Source organism: Pristiophorus japonicus, chromosome 11 (assembly GCF_044704955.1).
Source record: "Pristiophorus japonicus isolate sPriJap1 chromosome 11, sPriJap1.hap1, whole genome shotgun sequence".
In the NCBI taxonomy this organism is placed as follows: Eukaryota; Metazoa; Chordata; class Chondrichthyes; family Pristiophoridae; genus Pristiophorus; species Pristiophorus japonicus.
Genome location: NC_091987.1, coordinates 114,547,326 through 114,566,099, shown reverse-complemented (window position 1 = coordinate 114,566,099; position 18,774 = coordinate 114,547,326). Strand labels below are relative to the sequence as shown.

Below are 18,774 nucleotides of genomic sequence, written 5' to 3'. Positions count from 1 at the left end.
GTCGACGTATTTACTGAGGGATACAAAAGCATGGACCTTATGCTAAACATCTGTAAGACAAAGGTCTTCCACCAGCCTATCCTCTCCGCACAGCACTGCCCTCCAGTCATCAAGATCCACGGCCCTGGACAGCGTGAACCATTTCCCATACCTCGGGAGCCTCTTATCAACAAAAGCAGACATTGATGAGGCGATCCAACACCGCCTCCAGTCCGCCAGTGCAGCCTTCGGCCGCCTGAGCCAAAGAGTGTTCGAAGACCAGGCCCTCAAATCTACCACTAAGCTCATGGTCTACAGGGCTGTAGTAATACCCACCCTCCTTTATGGCTCAGAGGCATGGACCATGTACAGTAGACACCTCAAGTCACTGGAGAAATACCATCAATGATGCCTCCGCAAGATCCTACAAATCCTCTGGGAGGACAGATGCACCAACATTAGTGTCCTTGACAAGGCCAACATCCCCAGCATTGAAGCACTGACCACACTTGTTCAGCTCCACTGGGCATGCCACGTTGCCCGCATGCCAGACACGAGACTCCCAAAGCAAGCACTCTACTCGGAACTCCTTCATGGCAAACGAGCCAAAGTTGGGCAGAGGAAACGTTACAAGGACACCCTCAAAGCCTCCCTGATAAAGTGCGGCATACCCACCAACATCTGGGAGTTCCTGGCCAAAAACCGCCCTGAGTAGAGGAAGTACATCTGGGAGGGCGCTGAGCACCTCGAGTCTCATCACCGAGTGCATGCAGAAAACAAGCACAGACAGCGGAAGGAATATGCAGCAAACCAGTCCCATCCACCCTTACCCTCAACGACTGTCTGTCCCACCTGTGGCAGGAACTGTGGCTCTCGTATTGGACTGTTCAGCCATTCTAAGAGTGGAAGCAAGTCTTCCTCGATTCTGAGGGACTGCCTATGATAATGAGATGAGTGCATGAAGGAGAAAGGGATAGAAGGCTGTGCTGATAAGGTTCGGTGAAGAGGGATGGGAGGAGACTTGTATGGAGCTTAAATGTCGGCATAGCTCTGTTTCTGTGCTTTACGCTCTATGTTTATGTGTATGTTCCATATAAGATAAGGGAATTTCTATCAACTCAGTAAGTTCTGACGAAAGGTCATTCTCTCTCCACAGATGCTGAGTATTGCCAGCATTTTCTGTTTTTAGTTGAGATTTTCAGCATCCGCAGTGTTTTGCTTTGCAGTAACATTCCTTCACAGGTTCTGTAATAACCAGCTGCTGGACTTGGGGTTTAATCTGGGAGATAAGTGGCTGCCGGCAAACTCTTCAGCTTGGCGATCCTTCCTGCACGTGAGAACTGTGTTCGCGCAGTAGAACAGTGCCTGTCTTGTTGGCTGCACTGTCTGTAATAAAATATAACAAGTCCTATCTGTCTATCACTTCCTCAAATATTTTTCAGCTTTTATAAAATAGAACAAATAAGATTAAAGGTTGCGGCTACATAAAGTTGACCTTCAAGAAATCTTTAGCAACACTTCAGTTTACATGTTTGAAAAGACTGATTTTTTTTCTCCGCATGGCGTTGATGTATGTGAAGTGAGTTGGTTCAAAGGCCTTTGCTTCATTAGTGTGAAGAGTCGGTAGTACTGGCAAGCAGTGACCTCGTTTCAATGGGCATCATCACATCAAACATTGAGACATTCATTTCCCCTAATGGCTGTGTGGACGAGTAGACTGAATGATGCGGTACCAAGCCCAACTAAGCCAGTTCAGTCTCCACACTGTGTGCTGAGTTTGCTGGTCTCACTGGGGTGTCAATCGGTACCCTGCGCACAACAGCTGACCTCAGCACCTATTGGTTAGGGAGGGTTCTTACTCCTGACCAATGTTTCCCTCATTTTTTTTTTGGTGCGCGATTCCTTTAAATTTTCTGCAATGGCCACACATGCGCATTATCTTCTCCAGCAGCAGCAGCTGGTGAGCGGTCTCGACGGGACCTCCCGATTGGTGCACAGTCTCCAGGGGACCTCCCGATTGGTGCGCGGTCTCCGCAGGACCTCCTAATTGGTGAGCGGTCTCTGCAGGACCTCCCGATTGGTGAGCGGTCTCTGCGGGACCTCCCGATTGGTGCGCAGTCTCCAGGGGACCTCCCGATTGGTGCACAGTCTCCAGGGGACCTCCCGATTGGTGAGCGGTCTCTGCGGGACCTCCCGATTGGTGCGCAGTCTCCAGGGGACCTCCCGATTGGTGAGCGGTCTCTGCGGGACCTCCCGATTGGTGCGCAGTCTCCAGGGGACCTCCCGATTGGTGAGCGGTCTCTGCGGGACCTCCCGATTGGTGCGCAGTCTCCAGGGGACCTCCCGATTGGTGCGCAGTCTCCAGGGGACCTCCCGATTGGTGCACAGTCTCCAGGGGACCTCCCGATTGGTGAGCGGTCTCTGCGGGACCTCCCGATTGGTGCGCAGTCTCCAGGGGACCTCCCGATTGGTGAGCGGTCTCTGCGGGACCTCCCGATTGGTGCGCAGTCTCCAGGGGACCTCCCGATTGGTGCGCAGTCTCCAGGGGACCTCCCGATTGGTGAGCGGTCTCTGCGGGACCTCCCAATTGGTGCGCAGTCTCCAGGGGACCTCCCGATTGGTGAGCGGTCTTTGCGGGACCTCCCGATTGGTGCGCGGTCTCTGCGGGACCTCCTAATTGGTGAGCGGTCTCTGCGGGACCTCCTAATTGGTGAGCGGTCTCTGCGGGACCTCCCGATTGGTGCGCGGTCTCTGCGGGACCTCCTAATTGGTGAGCGGTCTCTGCGGGACCTCCTAATTGGTGAGCGGTCTCTGCGGGACCTCCCGATTGGTGCGCGGTCTCCGCAGGACCTCCCGATTAGTGCGCAGGCTGCTTTAAAAAAAGGTTTACCTGTGTGGACAACGGGTGAGGTAAGGATTTGACTTGACTGTCATGCTGTCAATGACTTGGAAGCCCGTGTCCAAACTCGCAGCAAGTCCTGCTCACCCATCACCCCTGTGCTCACTGTCTCTCTCTTCTTTTTTGGCCAACATGAATTTAATACGAGGGTTGGAATTTGCAAAGTTATTATTGGGTTGGAATAAATATAACACATTAAAGTGTTTACTGTCAGTCATTTTCTTGACCAGTACTAATATTTGAAGTACTCAATTGCTACTTGGCTCTCTGTAATTATGTTCTGCTAATCATACATTCTGCATATTATTTCAGTGGTACATTTTACAGTTAGTCAAAAAGAGGCCAGCATCAAACAGTAATCTTCCGAGAATTGCCACACCACTTTACCAGAGCTTAGACATGTGCAAGTCTGAGTGAGTTAGACTGCAGAACTGAGTTCAAAGCAGAACTCAGGAGTCACATGGAATGTTTTTTAATTCATTCTCGGAGCAGTGGGTGTCGTGGAATCATAAAATAGTACAGCACAGAAGGAGGCCCGTGCTGCTGGCAAGGCCAGCAATTATTGTCCATCCCTAGTTGCTGGGGATGCCAACTCAGGTTGGGTCTATTCCTGGAGGTTTCTTCACATGATCTCTGACCTCAAACCACCCTGCCCCCTCACTCTCGCCATTGGTCCATCCTCCAGGCACACCACCTTCCCACGCCAATTGGAAAAGGAATTTGTTACCCAATTGGATTAATCTTGACTGTTCATAAAACAGTCTTTTTTCTTCCGTCGCCAATATTTTTGTAACTAATAACTGAAAGTGTACAAAGAAAATGAAAAAAAAAACATTAATTTTGTTAGCAACCCAATGATTTTGCTCCCGGGTTGCTTGCAAGTGTCCTAGAGATTAATCTTCAATTCCTGGAGACTCCAGGACAATCCTGGAGAGTTGGCAACCCTACTAGTTGCCCTTGAGCAAGTGGCGATGGGCCTTCTCCTTGAACCGCTCCAGTTTGTGTGGGGTAGGAAACCTGTGGATAGGGATGGGGAGGGAGGGGTTCGGACTGGTGTTGGGGGTGCGAAATGTCAGGTCTCTGAAGCAGGGAACATTAGCTGCTTTCTCTGTCCTGGGAATGATTGAATGATTGACAGCTGCAGGCTGCGCACTAAAATGGCTGATCAATACAAACCACATGGTTCAAAGCTTTGCAGACTGTTCTAGTTTGTTACTAGCTGCATTTAATAACAATTGTCAGAGGTTTGACATAGAATAACAGGTTCTGTACTCAATGTATCAACATACTTCAATCTCACAAAGTGCATGTCCTGATGTCAGTTTACCAGTTTTCCGTATCAATAAGCCTTATGGCCTCTCTAACATGACCAATTTAGTGCTGATTTATGTCAAGTGGAAATTGAGTTGAGACTACACGCCCTCCTTTCACCCAGGACCCTTACAGCCAACCAACCAAAAGGCCACTTTTATCTCATGGATCAGAACCAGGCTTGAAAGGTCAGAGTGTTAATTCACTGAGGAACTGGAGAAAGATGCAATATTATCACTTGGTTTGTAAAGCCACCTGCATAGTCAGATAGCCCCTGATCTTTGTGTGCCGTTGACATATCTAGGCTGATCGAGACCTGCGTAGTGTGTAACTTACCAATGCACTACAGGGTGGAGTTTTCTGACCTTGTGCTGCAAGTGGGAAGTCGTAAAATAAATTCCCGTGTCTTTGTGCATAACCCATTGATAAACAATGCCATGGAATCAATGAAGGGAGCTGTTAGCTATGTATTGATGGCAAATCACCCATGTTATTGACTTCACAGTGGCCTATTTGTATGCCTCTGCCTCACCCAGTACTGCACAATTGTGCATAATTTGTATTTAAAAGCATGCTGAGAATTCACAGTGAAAGATAGTATTTGAGTAAAAATCTAAAGGCATTGAGCATATTTGCCAGATTAGAATTGGTTAAAGCGTCCTTTTCAAACACAGCTGTGGAAAATAAAATTCAAAACATGCGATGAGAAATGGAAACAAGGGTCTTGCGAAATAAATCTGAGCTGTGTGACGATGTTTATAACGTGGGAATGAGCAGTAGAGTTGGGGGAAGTGGTGACTGAATAGCTGTCTGAAATAAACGTGAAATAATAGCAAAAGGCAGAAGGGAACTAAAAGGCTTCACCAGCCACAACCACAGGAGAATTTGCATCTGTTTATGATCAAGTACCAAACATCTGAAGAAGAACATTTGCAATAATACTCTTAATAATAACGGTGGGGGGGGGCGAATTTCCATGGGCCGTGTAGTTCCTGCTTGTTGGTTAAAATGGGGGCTCTGGTTTTCCATGCTGTGTGCTTCAGTACCTGGATTCTTCAATAGATTGACAGCAAATTCCAACTTAGATATTTGACTGTTCAGACTGCTGTTTCTGCCTTACTGGTTTCCCATTGTTTTTTTTCTGCTGCCTGCTGCTGTATTTTTGAGACAGGGGACATCCTTTGCGCAGACCTGTAGCTACAGCATTGTTGCTGCCAGCAGTCTGAGCTCTAACCACGTAGCTCAGCGTGGACATTCCATTGGGCCTTGCAGTGGCTGGTATACATTTGGAGTTGGAAAGGATTTCGGGCATTTGCGCCTAAGAGCCACTTACACTTTCAGACCCGGGCATATCTACTTGGGCAGGACTGATGCGACCCGCCTTCTCCCATCATCTGCTCCGCAAGGGAGGCTGTGACCATGTTGTGTCATCTGCCGAGCTCGAGCACAGGTTTGACATAAACCTCTTGTGTGACTGAATCCTTTCAACCACCATCGCTGACATGGCCCACATTAATCAGGCTTTGGTCCCTCGATGCTTCAAGTAGGTGTCAGAAGCCTTGTCTACAGATGATCGCTTGTGTCACTGTTCCCATTGAAAGGAGGCAGCAGCACAACAGGTCCAAGCACTTTTACCAAGTGGTACATTCCCCTAAGGTGAAGGGCCTCATTGGAGGAGCACACATAGCCATCCCAGCCCCTAACGACCAACACCCATGCCATGAACGGTTAGGAAAAGCTGTCATTTCATTGATGGACAAGCAGTTTCTGGGATACAGGAGCAGAACGACGCAAGTGAATGTGTGATACCCTGGCAGCCACCACAGTGTCTTCATTTTGTGTCAGCGCACAGCGCCAGCACTATCTCAAGGAGCAGGCAGACTGGATTGATGGCTGCTAGGGGACCAGGTCTACCCCCGGAACCCTGGCTACCAACACCACTTGGGAATCGCGGAACAGAAGGCGGCAGGAAATAAAGCTGGGCTCCACCAGATTGTGGTGGCACATACAATTGGCACGGTGAAATCAAGATGTTGCTGCATGGGCAAATTCGGTGGGGTATGGCCTCCAGTAGCTATCTAAAATGCTGTATTCAGCATAATTTTGTTATTGAGAGAGGAAACGTGTCTGTTCGAAGACCACAATGGTTGGGCCACAGCCTTTGTAGAGGAGGAGAATGTTGCATCAATCAGTGACTAACAGGACCGTCACTTTAAGCCTGTACTTGTGGGCCTGTGCTAACTGTTTCTGGTCCTCTCAGCAGATGTATGTCTGGCCCTAGCCCTTCTTTCTGTTGCTGCTCCTTTGCTGCTACTTCACTTGTTCCTCCAACCTTGTTCTGGTGCCTCACCAAGTGACCTGGTCTGGTGCGAGAAGGGTCTGAAGTGCTTGATGTGCTCGTGTGAGGTGCCAGCTTTCCTCTCATTTGGGAGATTCATCATCTTGGACAAAGAGAAAGGGAATATATGTTAGCATGGAGTACGTGGGACGAAGTTGTGTCCACAGTAACAAGGCCGGTATCGTCCCGTATTGCTGCTGGGCAGAGGTGCCAGCATGTTACTGAATGAGTGAGATGGAAGGACAAGCGAACAGAGAACATTTACCTGGCTCGGATGGCACAAAGCTACCAAAATGTCCCTCGTGCCTGCATCTTCTTACAATCTGTAGGGTGTCCTCCTGCAGCTGAGACAGTGCATATTTGAGTTCTATCTGACTGGTTGTGCACAGGTTCAGCATTTGGATGTAGGCTGAGGTGCACCCCAGTGACTACATTCCACCATGCATGAAAGAATGATTAGCACCAAATGTAAACGACCAGCAATAACAAGCAGTTCACCCTATGATACAGCTCAAATCACCCATTCCAGATACGGCCCTGTTTGGAAGGACAACATCTATCACTGTATTGCTGGTTGTTTTTCCGTTTAAGGGGATGTGATATGAAAATTTTACACACCCACTTTTGCTGAAACATGTTTGCTGTGGCTCTGTGGTAGCCTATGAGTCAGAACGCTGTGGGTTCAAGTCCCACTCCAGAGAATTGACCACCAGTGTTCCTGCTAAGGTGTGTGCACGTGCAGCTGCGCAGGAATCTGAAAGATCCTGCGCAGGCTTCTCATCGGCGCTTACAGTGTAAATACCGCCCATGCACAGAAATTTAAAGGGATTGCCCATTAAAAGAAACGGGCACCGCAGAACAAAGCGCAGCTTACAGGAAACATTGTTGAGCACATGATTTAGGCTGACATTCCCAGTGCATTACTGAGGAAGTGTTGCACTGTTGGAGGTGCCGTCTTTCTGATGGGCGTAATTGGTCCCATGGCACTATTTTGAAGAAGAGCAGGGGAGCTTTCCTCGTTGTCCTGGCTCTCAACCAACATCACTAATACAGATTATCTGGTCACTATTTCATGCTGTTTGTGGGACCTTGCTGTGTGCAAATTGGTTTCCTACTTAACAGCAGTGACTACACTTCAGAAATACTTAAATGGCTGTAATGTGTTTTGGGATGTCATGAGGTCGTGAAAGGCGCTATATAAATGCAAGTTTTTTCATTTCATAATGATGTAACATTGATTTGGTGCTGTTGTTCTCAAAGTCACTGAAAATAGATAGCACTGGATTACAAACACAATTTTCTTTACTGAGAGTAAAAAAACTGATGTGGTGAAGATCCTGTAATACTAGGTTCTTGATATTTAACTGACAAATCACGGCGGTCGTGTTAACATACGCACAAAATAACATTTTAAACTTGTATTGCTGCTTCAGACCCACTCGCCACATGTGACACTCTCGGTGTGAGGTGGGATAAAAGGTTGTCATGGGTACTGGAAAGGTGGTAATGTAAGACCCCTTTTACAACTTGTTTGCATCCTAAATGTTATAGAGGAAGATGCTGCACTCTTACTGGTTTCTTCTGTTTGTGCCTTATTCATCTGTTTTATGCTTCCAAACTGCTGGGACCAGTAATTTGTGTGGAATTCTTTGTGTGGCGATATCACAGGGATGACTGAGAGAGAACAGTGAGTGTATAGATATTTCTCTTTTGTAACATTTTGGATTATGTGGCAATTCAGTTCAATACACTGCTCCTCTGAAGCCAAGGCTGGATCAAGTATTGAGTGCCAAGAACACACTGCTCTCTGGCTGTAATATCTCTCCACACGGCCTTTGTTCAGCCTTAGGTAGACCCGATGTTTGCGTGAGACACTACATAATTAAGAGCTTAGACTTTATGTAATTTAACTTGCTGTTAAATATTGCAGCTTGAAATGGTTAGAAGCAATCAAATGCAATGTCTCCCTCTGTGGGCAAAGTTTAACAAAAAGGCACTTACGACTAAACAGGTTAGCAAGACTGATGGAACGAATGAATGTCTTCAATTTTGACTGTTGTTCACAGACCTGATTTAAATTGGCCACCTTGGTTCAACCCCTTGCTTGCAGGCCTAACCTGACCGAATTTCTCTTGAGAGCCCTGACCTGGCCCGATCCCCACTAGCAGCCCCAAACAGACACACCTCCTGGCGGCAGGTCAGTCAGACCTGACTCCCGGTGGGGCCACAGCCTGGGCTCACTCCCGGTGGAGGCCCACACGTTCAAATCAGTCCTCTTATAGTCGACAAACCGGCCATTCTTAGATCGGGAGGAAGCAGAAATATAGAAACATAGAAATTTACAGCGCAGAAGGAGGCCATTTCGGCCCATCGTGTCCGCGCTGGCCGACAAAGAGCCTCACGGCCCTTGGTCAGCAGCCCTAAAGGTTACATATAAACCTATGAACAATGACGGAAAGGCAAAGAGCACCCAGCCCAACCAGTCCACCTCACACAACTGCGACACCCCTTATACTGGAACATTCTACACTCCACCCCAACCAGAGCCATGTGATCTCCTGGGAGAGACAAAAACCAGATAAAAACCCAGGCCAATTTAGAGAGAAAAAAATCTGGGAAAATTCTTCTCCAACCCATCCAGGCGATTGAAACTAGTCCAGGATATCACCCTGGCCTTATTCTATTCCCTGCAGTACTTACCATTATATCTGCTCTGTTCAACAGAGGGTCATCCAGTTTAATCCCAATTACCAGCTCTAGGTCCGTAACCCTGCAGGTTACTGCACTTTAAGTGCCCATCCAACCATCTCTTAAAAGTGGTGAGGGTTTCTACATCCACCACTCTTCCAGGCAGCAAGTTCTTGATCCCCACAAACTCTGCGTAAAGAAGCCCCCCCTCAAATCCCTTCTAAACCTTCCACCAACCACCTTAAAACTATGGAAAATAGACCCTTACTATGTCCAGGCCCCTTAATATTTTGTATACCTCAATGAGGTCTCCTCTCAACCTCCTCTGTTCCAATGAGAACAATCCCAGCTTATCCAATCTGTCCTCATAACTAAGATTCTCCATTCCAGGCAGCATCTTAGTAAATCTCCTTTGCATCCTCTCGAGTGCAATCATGTCCTTCCTATAATACGGCGACCAGAACTGCATGCAGTACTCCAGCTGTGGCCTAACCAAAGTATTATACAATTTAAGCATAACCTCCCTGCTCTTATATTCTATGCCTCGGCCAATAAAGGCAAGCATTCCATATGCCTTCTTAACCACGTTATCCACCTGGCCTGCTTCTTTCAGGGATCTGTGGACAAGCACTCCAAGGTCCCTTTGTTCATTTACACTATTAAGTGGCCTACCGCTTAATGTGTATACCCTTCCCTTATTAGCCCTCCCAAAGTGCATCACCTCACACTTCTCTGCCCATGACTTTCCTCTTCATTATCAACCAGACAGCCAATTTTAGTGTCATCTGCAAACTTCTTAATCATACTCCCTATATTCAAATCTAAATCATTGATATATACCACAAAAAGCAAGGGACGCAGTACTGAAACCTGCGGAACCCCACTGGAAACATCTTTCCAGTCACAAAAACATTCATCAATCATTACCCTTTGCTTCCTACCTCCGAGCCAATTTCGGATCCAACTTGCCACTTTGCCCTGTATCCCATGGACTTTAACCTTCATGACCAGTCTACCATGTGGGACCTTATCAAAAGCCTTGCTAAAGTCCATATATACTACATCGTACACACTACCCTCATCGATCCTCTTGGTTACCTCCTCAAACAATTCAATATATGTCCACCTGCAGCATTTAAATAAAAACATAATTTTCCATTCTTGTTTTTAATGGGGGCATCTCTTTGGGGACAAATTCTCCCTCATCGATTGCAATGTGTGGTAAATGGCGAATTTCTATGTCCATGTCGGGCATGTCCCTGAAAGGTCTTCTGAGCACCATTTACCTGTTGTTTCTACAAGGATAGGGAGAAAGGCAGTGTGCTGACATAGCCTGTCAGTATTCTAGTAGACTGTCTCATGAAATGGAAAGGCTTGGCTCTTCATACATTGAGTTCATGATATCAATGGAGGTAGCAGGAATTGGAGCCCAGATACTTTCCCATACAAGTCACTGTGGGCAGTTTTTATGCAGTTCCTCGTGGTTGGTTACAGTGTGACCCTCGGATAACGCCTGGCTACATCAACAACTTACGTTTATATAGCACCTTTAATGTAGTAAAACCTCCCAAGGCACTTCACAGGAGCGATTTATCACACAAAATTTGACACCGAACCACATAAGTATTTATTAGGCCGGGTGGACAAAAAGCTTGGTCAAATAGTTAGGATTTAAGCAGCGTCTGAAAGGAGGAAAGAGAGGCAGAGAGGTTTAGGGAGGGTTTTCTTATTTTCTGGCAGTATTTTCTGGATACCAGATTTTAGCCTATTTGTCTAAGTTGTGGCGTGCAGGTTGGGGACATTAGCAGAGGGGCAGGAAAGAAAATAATTTTTAAACCATGACAAATGAAACCGAAATGGTCATGGGAAGCTGTGGAAAATATCAACCTCCTTCCCAGCCTTGCACCTAAATTAATCCTCCTTTGCAGTGTAGAAAGAATAATGGTGTGCACATAGCTTCTTCTGCATCATCTTTAATCTATTTTGCCAGGGCTGACATATTAGCCGTTCAAACGAGAAAATGAACAGACTATTGCTGGAATGAAGGCCGTCTTGGCTATTACTGCCAGGAGACGTTATCCTTAATCTGGTGGATCATAGGAATGATCAGGACTAAAAAAGATTGTGCGCTCCCTTTGGTGCCTCTGAATCGCCCACTTCATCAAATATCCTTCGCCGTCCTAGGAATTCTGATTGCAAGTTTGTGCCAGGGGTAAAAAGTGTTTTGAGTCTCCGCCCTGCCCTCGCTCTGTCTTACTTTCTCTCTCAGGATACTCCAGACTGTATCTCTGTATTTAAATAGCACTCACTGCCACAAGAATAATCATGACCCTTGTTGGGGTTTCTTTTTGTTTCTCGTTGCCCATCCTCCTCCTGTGAAGGCATTAAGCTCGTAGCCAACAAATGCTCCGCTGTGTGGCCAGACCCAGGCGAATCACTGGCTCGTTAGTAACCGCGTTTCCATGGGAACACTTCTTCGCAGGCTGGGAGGCAAAAAAATGTTTTCAATCTGCAGCACTTTACAAAAGAGCACAGTGACACTTCCGAACAAAATGGCCATTGAAAGCTGAATGTATGGAAATGTTTGAGATGCGTTGGAAGGCGGCTTATGAGAGTTCCCTGAACGCTGTAAAAGCACGGTTACGTATGAAGCCCGAATTGAATTTTCCTTCAGAATGTAGATATTTCAAATTCAGCTTGTACATTTACTTCTAAATATCCTTCGGCCATCAATAGCCCATTATTCCTTGTTGTTTATCGACTTTGACGGAAATGAAGTTCCGTTTGCCCAGAACTTGTGCTCTTGTTTTGAATTTTTGGTGGCAAATTTTCAATGAACATGGCAAATTTTAGCTTAGCTTTTTTATCTGAGTTTGGGGCCCTGCAGCTCATGAAGTGAGGTGTTGGGAGTTTTATTGGGGGACGGATAGAGAAGGGAGGGAGGGGAAGGAATACTGAGGGTATAAATGAGCCAGTACCAGTAAGATGAAAAACAATGGCAACTGATGGACTTCCGCAATAAGAACAGCAAATACTGGAGAAACACAATGGGTCAGTCAGAAAAAACAAGTTAGCGTTTCAGGTGTAAACCCTTCAACAGATCCAAAGTGAGGGTATACCACTGTCTCACCACAAGTGGCACTTGTGTTTATGGGATAATCATTTTGAATGATCGATGTATGGATGATCGTGAGATGAGACATTTTTTTTACGCAGTTGTTGTGATCTGGAATGTACTGCCTGAAAGGGTGATGGAAACAGATTCAGTAGTGATTTTTAAAAGGGAATTGGATTCATACTGGAGGGGCAAAAATGTGCAAGGCTCTGGGAAAAGAGCAGGAAAATGGGACTAATTGGATTGCTCTTTCAGAGAGCTGCAGGCACAGGCACAGTGGGCCGAAAGGCTTCCTTCTGTACTGTGCAATTTTATGATTCTATTCTCCACTACCACTCCCCCTGCCGCCCCCCCCCCTCGCCATGCCCAAATATCTGAGATTTAAAAAAAAATAATCATCAGTTTAGAATACGACTGGCTAGATCTTCCTCGCTGATGGAATAAAAGCATATGCCGCAGCTCCTTTTAATAATTTTGTATCTGCCTTGTGAGAAATTTGTATTGGTTTTACTTTCTCCCCCTTTCTTGAAGTCTCTGTGGGTCACGTCAAACGCAGCTGCCATGACCTCTGCCAATGCTAGTCGTACGTTGGCAACTGAGAGGAATGCAGAAGCAACCGGGGCTGAATTAACCTCCACATTTAACTCACTTTCGCGGGGACTGGCAATGCATCCACTTGGCGCGCGGTGCTCCGGGATCGCTTTGTCACTAAGATTGAGATCATACGCCAGCTACGGTATCCCTCCCTTCCCCTAGCACACCGAGCCAAACTTCTCCCAAGGTTTCGGTTTCCCCCATGCCTTAGCCCTGGACATACATCCTTATCTAGTTTATGTCCCATGCTCTCTCTCAGTTCTTCTTGAACATGAAACCCACCTCCTGCCCGCTCTCCCAATGGCAGAACAAAGATTGGGAACTTACTCTGAGAGGAAATCTCAGGCATAATCCCATGCACATTGGAGTGGTAACGCGATATCCCTATATAGCTCCCTTTGATTTGTCAATGTAATGAACTCTTTCGAAGGACTGCAATAAATCCCACATGTTATCCCTGAACTCGGGATTGAGTAACCGTGGTCTTGTAAACCCCCCCCTAGCTAGTCTAAAGAAAGGAAAATTGAGGGGTCATGATGACCCAAGATAGATTTGTGTTGGTTTCTCAGGGAGCTGGGCTGAAGTTCTAGCTTCACAACTCAATCTAAAGGAAATAAATTGTAAAACCAGTTTATAAAACCAGTGTCATAAAACTTTGATGAGTGAAAATACGGCTGTGTGACTATTGGTTTTTTAATCCTGCAGCATCCTATGTTGGCAAAATTGTACCTCAACAGACATTGTCACATTCTGCCTCTTAATCATTTGATACAATTTATTTATCACCTATTTACTGTAGCTTTAATGTATGGGAATGTTTCTGTCAGAATTTCCATTTCTGGTGTGTCCTATCAAGAACCTTATTTGCAATATTGTTCTGTTCATAGGGTTTTACAGGCAGTAATGCAATCCCATATGGACACTGCTCTCCTTGCGCATTTAGGAGGGCAGAGAAAATTCCCCCAAGGTCAGGTCTTTGTTATCCTGGATCGCATGCTTTCCCCCCCCCCCCCCCCAAGAATTGTTCTGCACTGCGTTAATGCACTGATTCAAACTTAATTTGTTTTAAATTGATATACTGGATAGGTTTGACTACTTATGACTTAAAAGGCACCCTAGCTAGACCATGTACTTAATGTTCCAATCCATAGTCGAGAAGTTGTAAACCAGCTCGATAGATAATCCTTAAATGACGAGTAGTCAGACTATGTGGTTTAAGCTGCCCTTCAAATTGCCCCATTTTGATGGTGTATGTGCCACTTAAAGCTCCAAGTGACTGTAGAACCTCATTTTCAGTTCTTTGTTTCCCAGTGTTTAAAACAGTGACACATTAAAAATGTACGATCCTGTATTCCTTGGAAGGAGCTGGGGATTTGTTCAGTTCTGGCGCCTGGATTATTGCGAGGGATCAGAAGGCCATGGGAACAAGAAAAATCCAATGCCAAAGTTTCCCTTCAAGTCTGCTTTCAACTCCCTCTCCCTTCATAGTGCGGTAACCTCATTGTTACGGTCAATTGTGTCCACAGGAATCCTCCAACCACGGGACAATTGTTCATGGAATCTTGTACATCTGTTCCCCCAAAGGATTTAAAGGGGCCACTGTCTTTGTTGGAAAAGTGTTTGATAGACAAACAAAAAAAAAAGTTTGCAAAGCACTGCGGGGTGATGGCAGTTCACACTGAACTGTGTCATGGTGTCACAGAATATTCTTGTGTGGGTTATATGTGAGGAGTCATTTTCCGCCTTTGCAATCCCGGCCGGGAGGGGGGGGGGGGGCCTCGGCCAATTTGGGCACTGCCCACAAATTCCCAAGTCAGCACTCGGAAAACCCTGGGTAGTGCCCATCCAAACTCTGTGGTAGGCACAGAGGAAGGCTCCGTCCCAACAGCACACGTTCGATACATGACCCCAGAACGCTATTAAAATAGTTCAGACATTTTATAGTTATTTACATTAGGTCACAGCCATTCCCCAGCATTTCACTGATTTTGACACCTTTCAGGTGCTATTTTTCAGGTTCGATTTGCAAATTATTTTTCCCATTCCTCGTCTAATATCCGCACCCATACTTTCCAGCAGAGGCCCCAAAATGACAATCAATATTTTATTTTTATGGAGGTATCTTTAGCAAGTTTCCCTCCAATTTTTTTAATGTTTATCCCCTTTGGCCCCGACACTTGTGACCAGGATGGAGGTACACAACCTGCTCCCAAGCAACTGCTAAGAGTTGCCTGTGATGCCCAGTCACCAGTCACAAATCTTCGCTCTGATGTTTTTCCCCCCTCTCTCCAAGCTGATCAATATGGTTGCCTCTGCTGCATGCCTCCACACTGGACACGGCTTTATTCAGGAACCGAGTGCAGTGGGATCAATGCTGCATCTACCCATGCTCGGAGGAATGAAGTGCTAACACGTTATTGCTCAGCACCACGACACAGTCGACTGTGGTGATTCCTTTTCTCCTCATCAGCCCGGGGACACAGAGGCCAGTTATATTGCCCTCACTGTTGGCCCAGACAAGAACACAGTCTCACGGAACACAGAACACTGAAGCTTGAAGCCGAGACCTTTGATGTTGCTATAGCTCAACATTCCATGTTCCCACTGAGCCATCGGGAAAACTGCTGAGATGAAGCACTCTTTGATAAGACTACAGATTTGAGCGACTGATTGATGCTAGACATTGACTTTTTAACTTTAGGTCCTGGGTTTAAATCCAGTCTAGGCTGATGGAATGAACGTTTCCCCTGTAATGTTGGGTTGTGTAAGAAATTATTTTGGGTATTCTCAACCCAACAACAACAACTTGTATTTATCCAGTTCCCAGTAGGAATGGATGGATGGGGGGGGGGCAATTATTTTCTTCAAAATAAAATTTATATGGCACAGAGACTATAACATTATGGGCAGCTGAGAAATTTGTATTCCAAATACAGTTGTAATTTATTTTGCATTAATGGTAAAATGACAACTAGCTACACAATCTGTAGAGTGTCCAGTGTGCAGCATTACCATAAAAAGAAAGAACTTGCACCCCTCCCTGCCACCCCACCCCCCTGTCCATTCCTACTGGGAACTGGATGAATACAAGTTGTTGTTGTTGTTGGATTGAGAATACCCAAATAATTTCTCACACAACCCAACACTACAGCCTTTCATAACTTCACAACATCCCAAAGTGCAGTCACTGTTGTAAGGCAGGCAATGTGGCAGCCAATTTATGCACAGCAAGATCCCACAAATAGCAACAAAATAAATGACCAGATAAACTGTTTTTTAGGTGTTGGTTGAGGGATACATTTTAGAATCATGGAATGGTTACAGCACAGAAGGAGGCCATTCGGCCCGTCAAACCCGTGCCGGCTGTTTGCAAGAACACATGAGCTAGTCCCACTCCCCTGCCCTTTCCCCGCAGCCCTGCAAATGTTTTTCTTTCAGGTACCCAATTTCCTTTTGAAAGCCGTGATTCAATCTGCCTCCACCACCCTTTCAGGCAGTGCATTCCAGATCATAACCACTCACTGGATTAAAACATTTTTCCTCATGTCGCCTTTGGTTCTTCTGGCAATCACCTTAAATCTGTGTCCTCTGGTTCTCGATCCTTCCTCCAATGGGAACTGTTTCTCTCTATCTACTTTGTCTAGACCCCTCATGATTTTGAATATCTCTTATCAAATCTCCTCTCAACCTTCTCTGCTCTAAGGAGAACAATCCCAACTTCTCCACGTAACTCAAGACCCTCGTCCCTGGAACCATTCTTGTAAATCTTTATTGCACCCTCTCTAAGGTCTTCACATCCTTCCTAAAGTGCGGTGCCATAAATTGGACACAATACTCCAGTTGAGGCCATACCAGTGTTTTATAAAGGTTCATCATAACTTCCTTGCTTTTGTACTTTATGCCTCTATTTATGAAGCCCAGGATTCCATAAGCTTTTTTAAACACTTTCTCAACCTGCCCTGCCACATTCAATGATTTGTGCACATATACCCCCAGGTCTCTCTGTTCCTGCACCCCCTTTAGGATTGTACCCTGTAGTTTATATTTCCTCTCACTTCGCACTTTTCTGTGTTAAATTTCATCTGCCACATGTTTGCCCATTCCACCAGCCTGTCTATGTCCTCTTGAAGTCTATCACTATCTTCCTCACTGCTCACTATATTTCCAAGTTTTGCTTCATCTGCAAATTTTGAAATTGCGTCCTGTACACCCAAGTCTGAGTCATTAATATATATTAAGAAAAGCAGTGGTCCTAGTCTCGATCCCTGAGGAACACTACTGTATATATTCCTCCAGTCCAAAAAAACAACCATTCATCACTACTCTCCGTATCCTGTTGCTCAGCCAATTTTGTATCCATGCTTCCACTGTCCCTTTTATTCCATGGGCTTCAACTTTGCTGGCAAGCTATTATGTGGCACTTTATCAAACGCCTTTTGGAAGTCCATGTACACCACCTCAACCACATTGCCCTCATCAACCCTCTCTTACCTCATCAAAAAACTCAATCAAGTTAGTTAAACATGATTTGCCTTTAACAAATCCACGCTGGAATTCCTTAATTAATCCACACTTGTCCAAGTGACTGTTAATTTTGTCACAGATTATCGTTTCTAAAAGCTTCCCCACCACTGAGGTTAAACTGATTGGCCTTTGTTGCTGGGTTTATCCTTACACCCTTTTTTGAACAAGGGTGCAAGATTTGCAGTGCTCCAGTCCTCTGGCATCAGCCCCGCATCTAGGGAGGATTGGAAGATTATGGCCAGTACCTCTGCAATTTCCATCTTTATTTCCCTCAGCATCCTAGGATGCATCCCTGGTGACTTATCTACTTTAAGTACAGCCAGTCTTTCTAGTACCTCCTCCTTATCAATTTTTTTCCCATCCAATATCTCAACTACCTCCTCTTTCACAATGACTTTGGCAGTATCTTCTTCCTTGGTAAAGTCTGATGCAAAGTATTCATTTAGTACCTCAGCCTTGCCCTCTGCCTCCATGCGCAGGTCTCTTAATCGGCCCCACCCCTCCTCGTACTACCCGTTTAATATTTATATGCCTATAGAAGACTTTTGGATTCCCTTTTATGTTAGCTGCCAATCTGTTCTCATAATCACTTTGCCCCTCTTCTTTCCTTGTTCACTTCCCCTCTGAACTTTCAATATTCAGCCCGATTCTCATTTGTATTTTCAACCTGACATTTATCATGCAACCCCTTTTTCTGCTTCATCTTACTCTCTATCTCTTTCATCATCCAGGGAGCTCTGGCTTTGGTTGCCCTACCTTTCCCCCTCGTGGGAATGTACCTTGACTGTACCTGAACCATTTCCTTTTTAATGGCAGCCCATTGTTCGATTACAATTTTGCCTGCCAATCTTTGATTCCAATTTACCAAGGCCATATCCATTCTCAACCCACTAAAATTTGCCTTCCTCCAATTAAATATTTTTACTCTAAGTATGCTGGCTGGGGAGAACCCTCATGCTCTTCCTTGAATAGTGCTGTGGGATCTCTTGTGTCTATCTGAGAGAGCAGACGGAGCCTCGGTTTAATGTCTCATCTGAATGACGGCACCTCCGACCGTGCAGCACTCCCTCAATACTGCACTGGAGCGGCAGCCTAAATGTGTTTCAGAAAATTTGCTTTTACCTTTCTAGTTGCCAGTTAGAAATTCATTATATTTTCTTGCTTATGTTAATCTATAATGAATCTGAAATTGTTGAATTTGATATTTTTTGTTGAAGTTAAAAAAACTGCTATAGTGTGGATGTGATAATTAACACACACTCATTGGTTTTTACATTGTACTTACCAATATTAGCAATTAGAGAGGCTGTCAAGCCGTTCGAAAGT

The 18,774-nt window shown here is 45.6% G+C and overlaps 1 protein-coding gene across 5 annotated transcripts in view; it reads left to right on the top strand.

Annotated features, from left to right (window-relative positions):
- The window catches only part of gpm6bb (glycoprotein M6Bb), a 222,420-nt gene that overhangs the window by 167,192 nt on the left and 36,454 nt on the right, over positions 1–18,774 (top strand). For 2 of the 5 annotated variants that reach the window (XM_070893907.1, XM_070893911.1), the window contains exon 1: positions 11,775–11,859. The exons of 2 other annotated variants lie outside the window; for them this stretch is intronic. In XM_070893907.1, the coding sequence (XP_070750008.1) occupies positions 11,790–11,859 (70 nt within the window). In that variant the 5' untranslated portion in view covers positions 11,775–11,789. Of the gene's footprint in view, positions 1–11,774; positions 11,860–12,201; positions 12,267–18,774 lie in introns of those variants that run through there. One more of the 5 variants, XM_070893909.1, reaches the window with a different exon arrangement.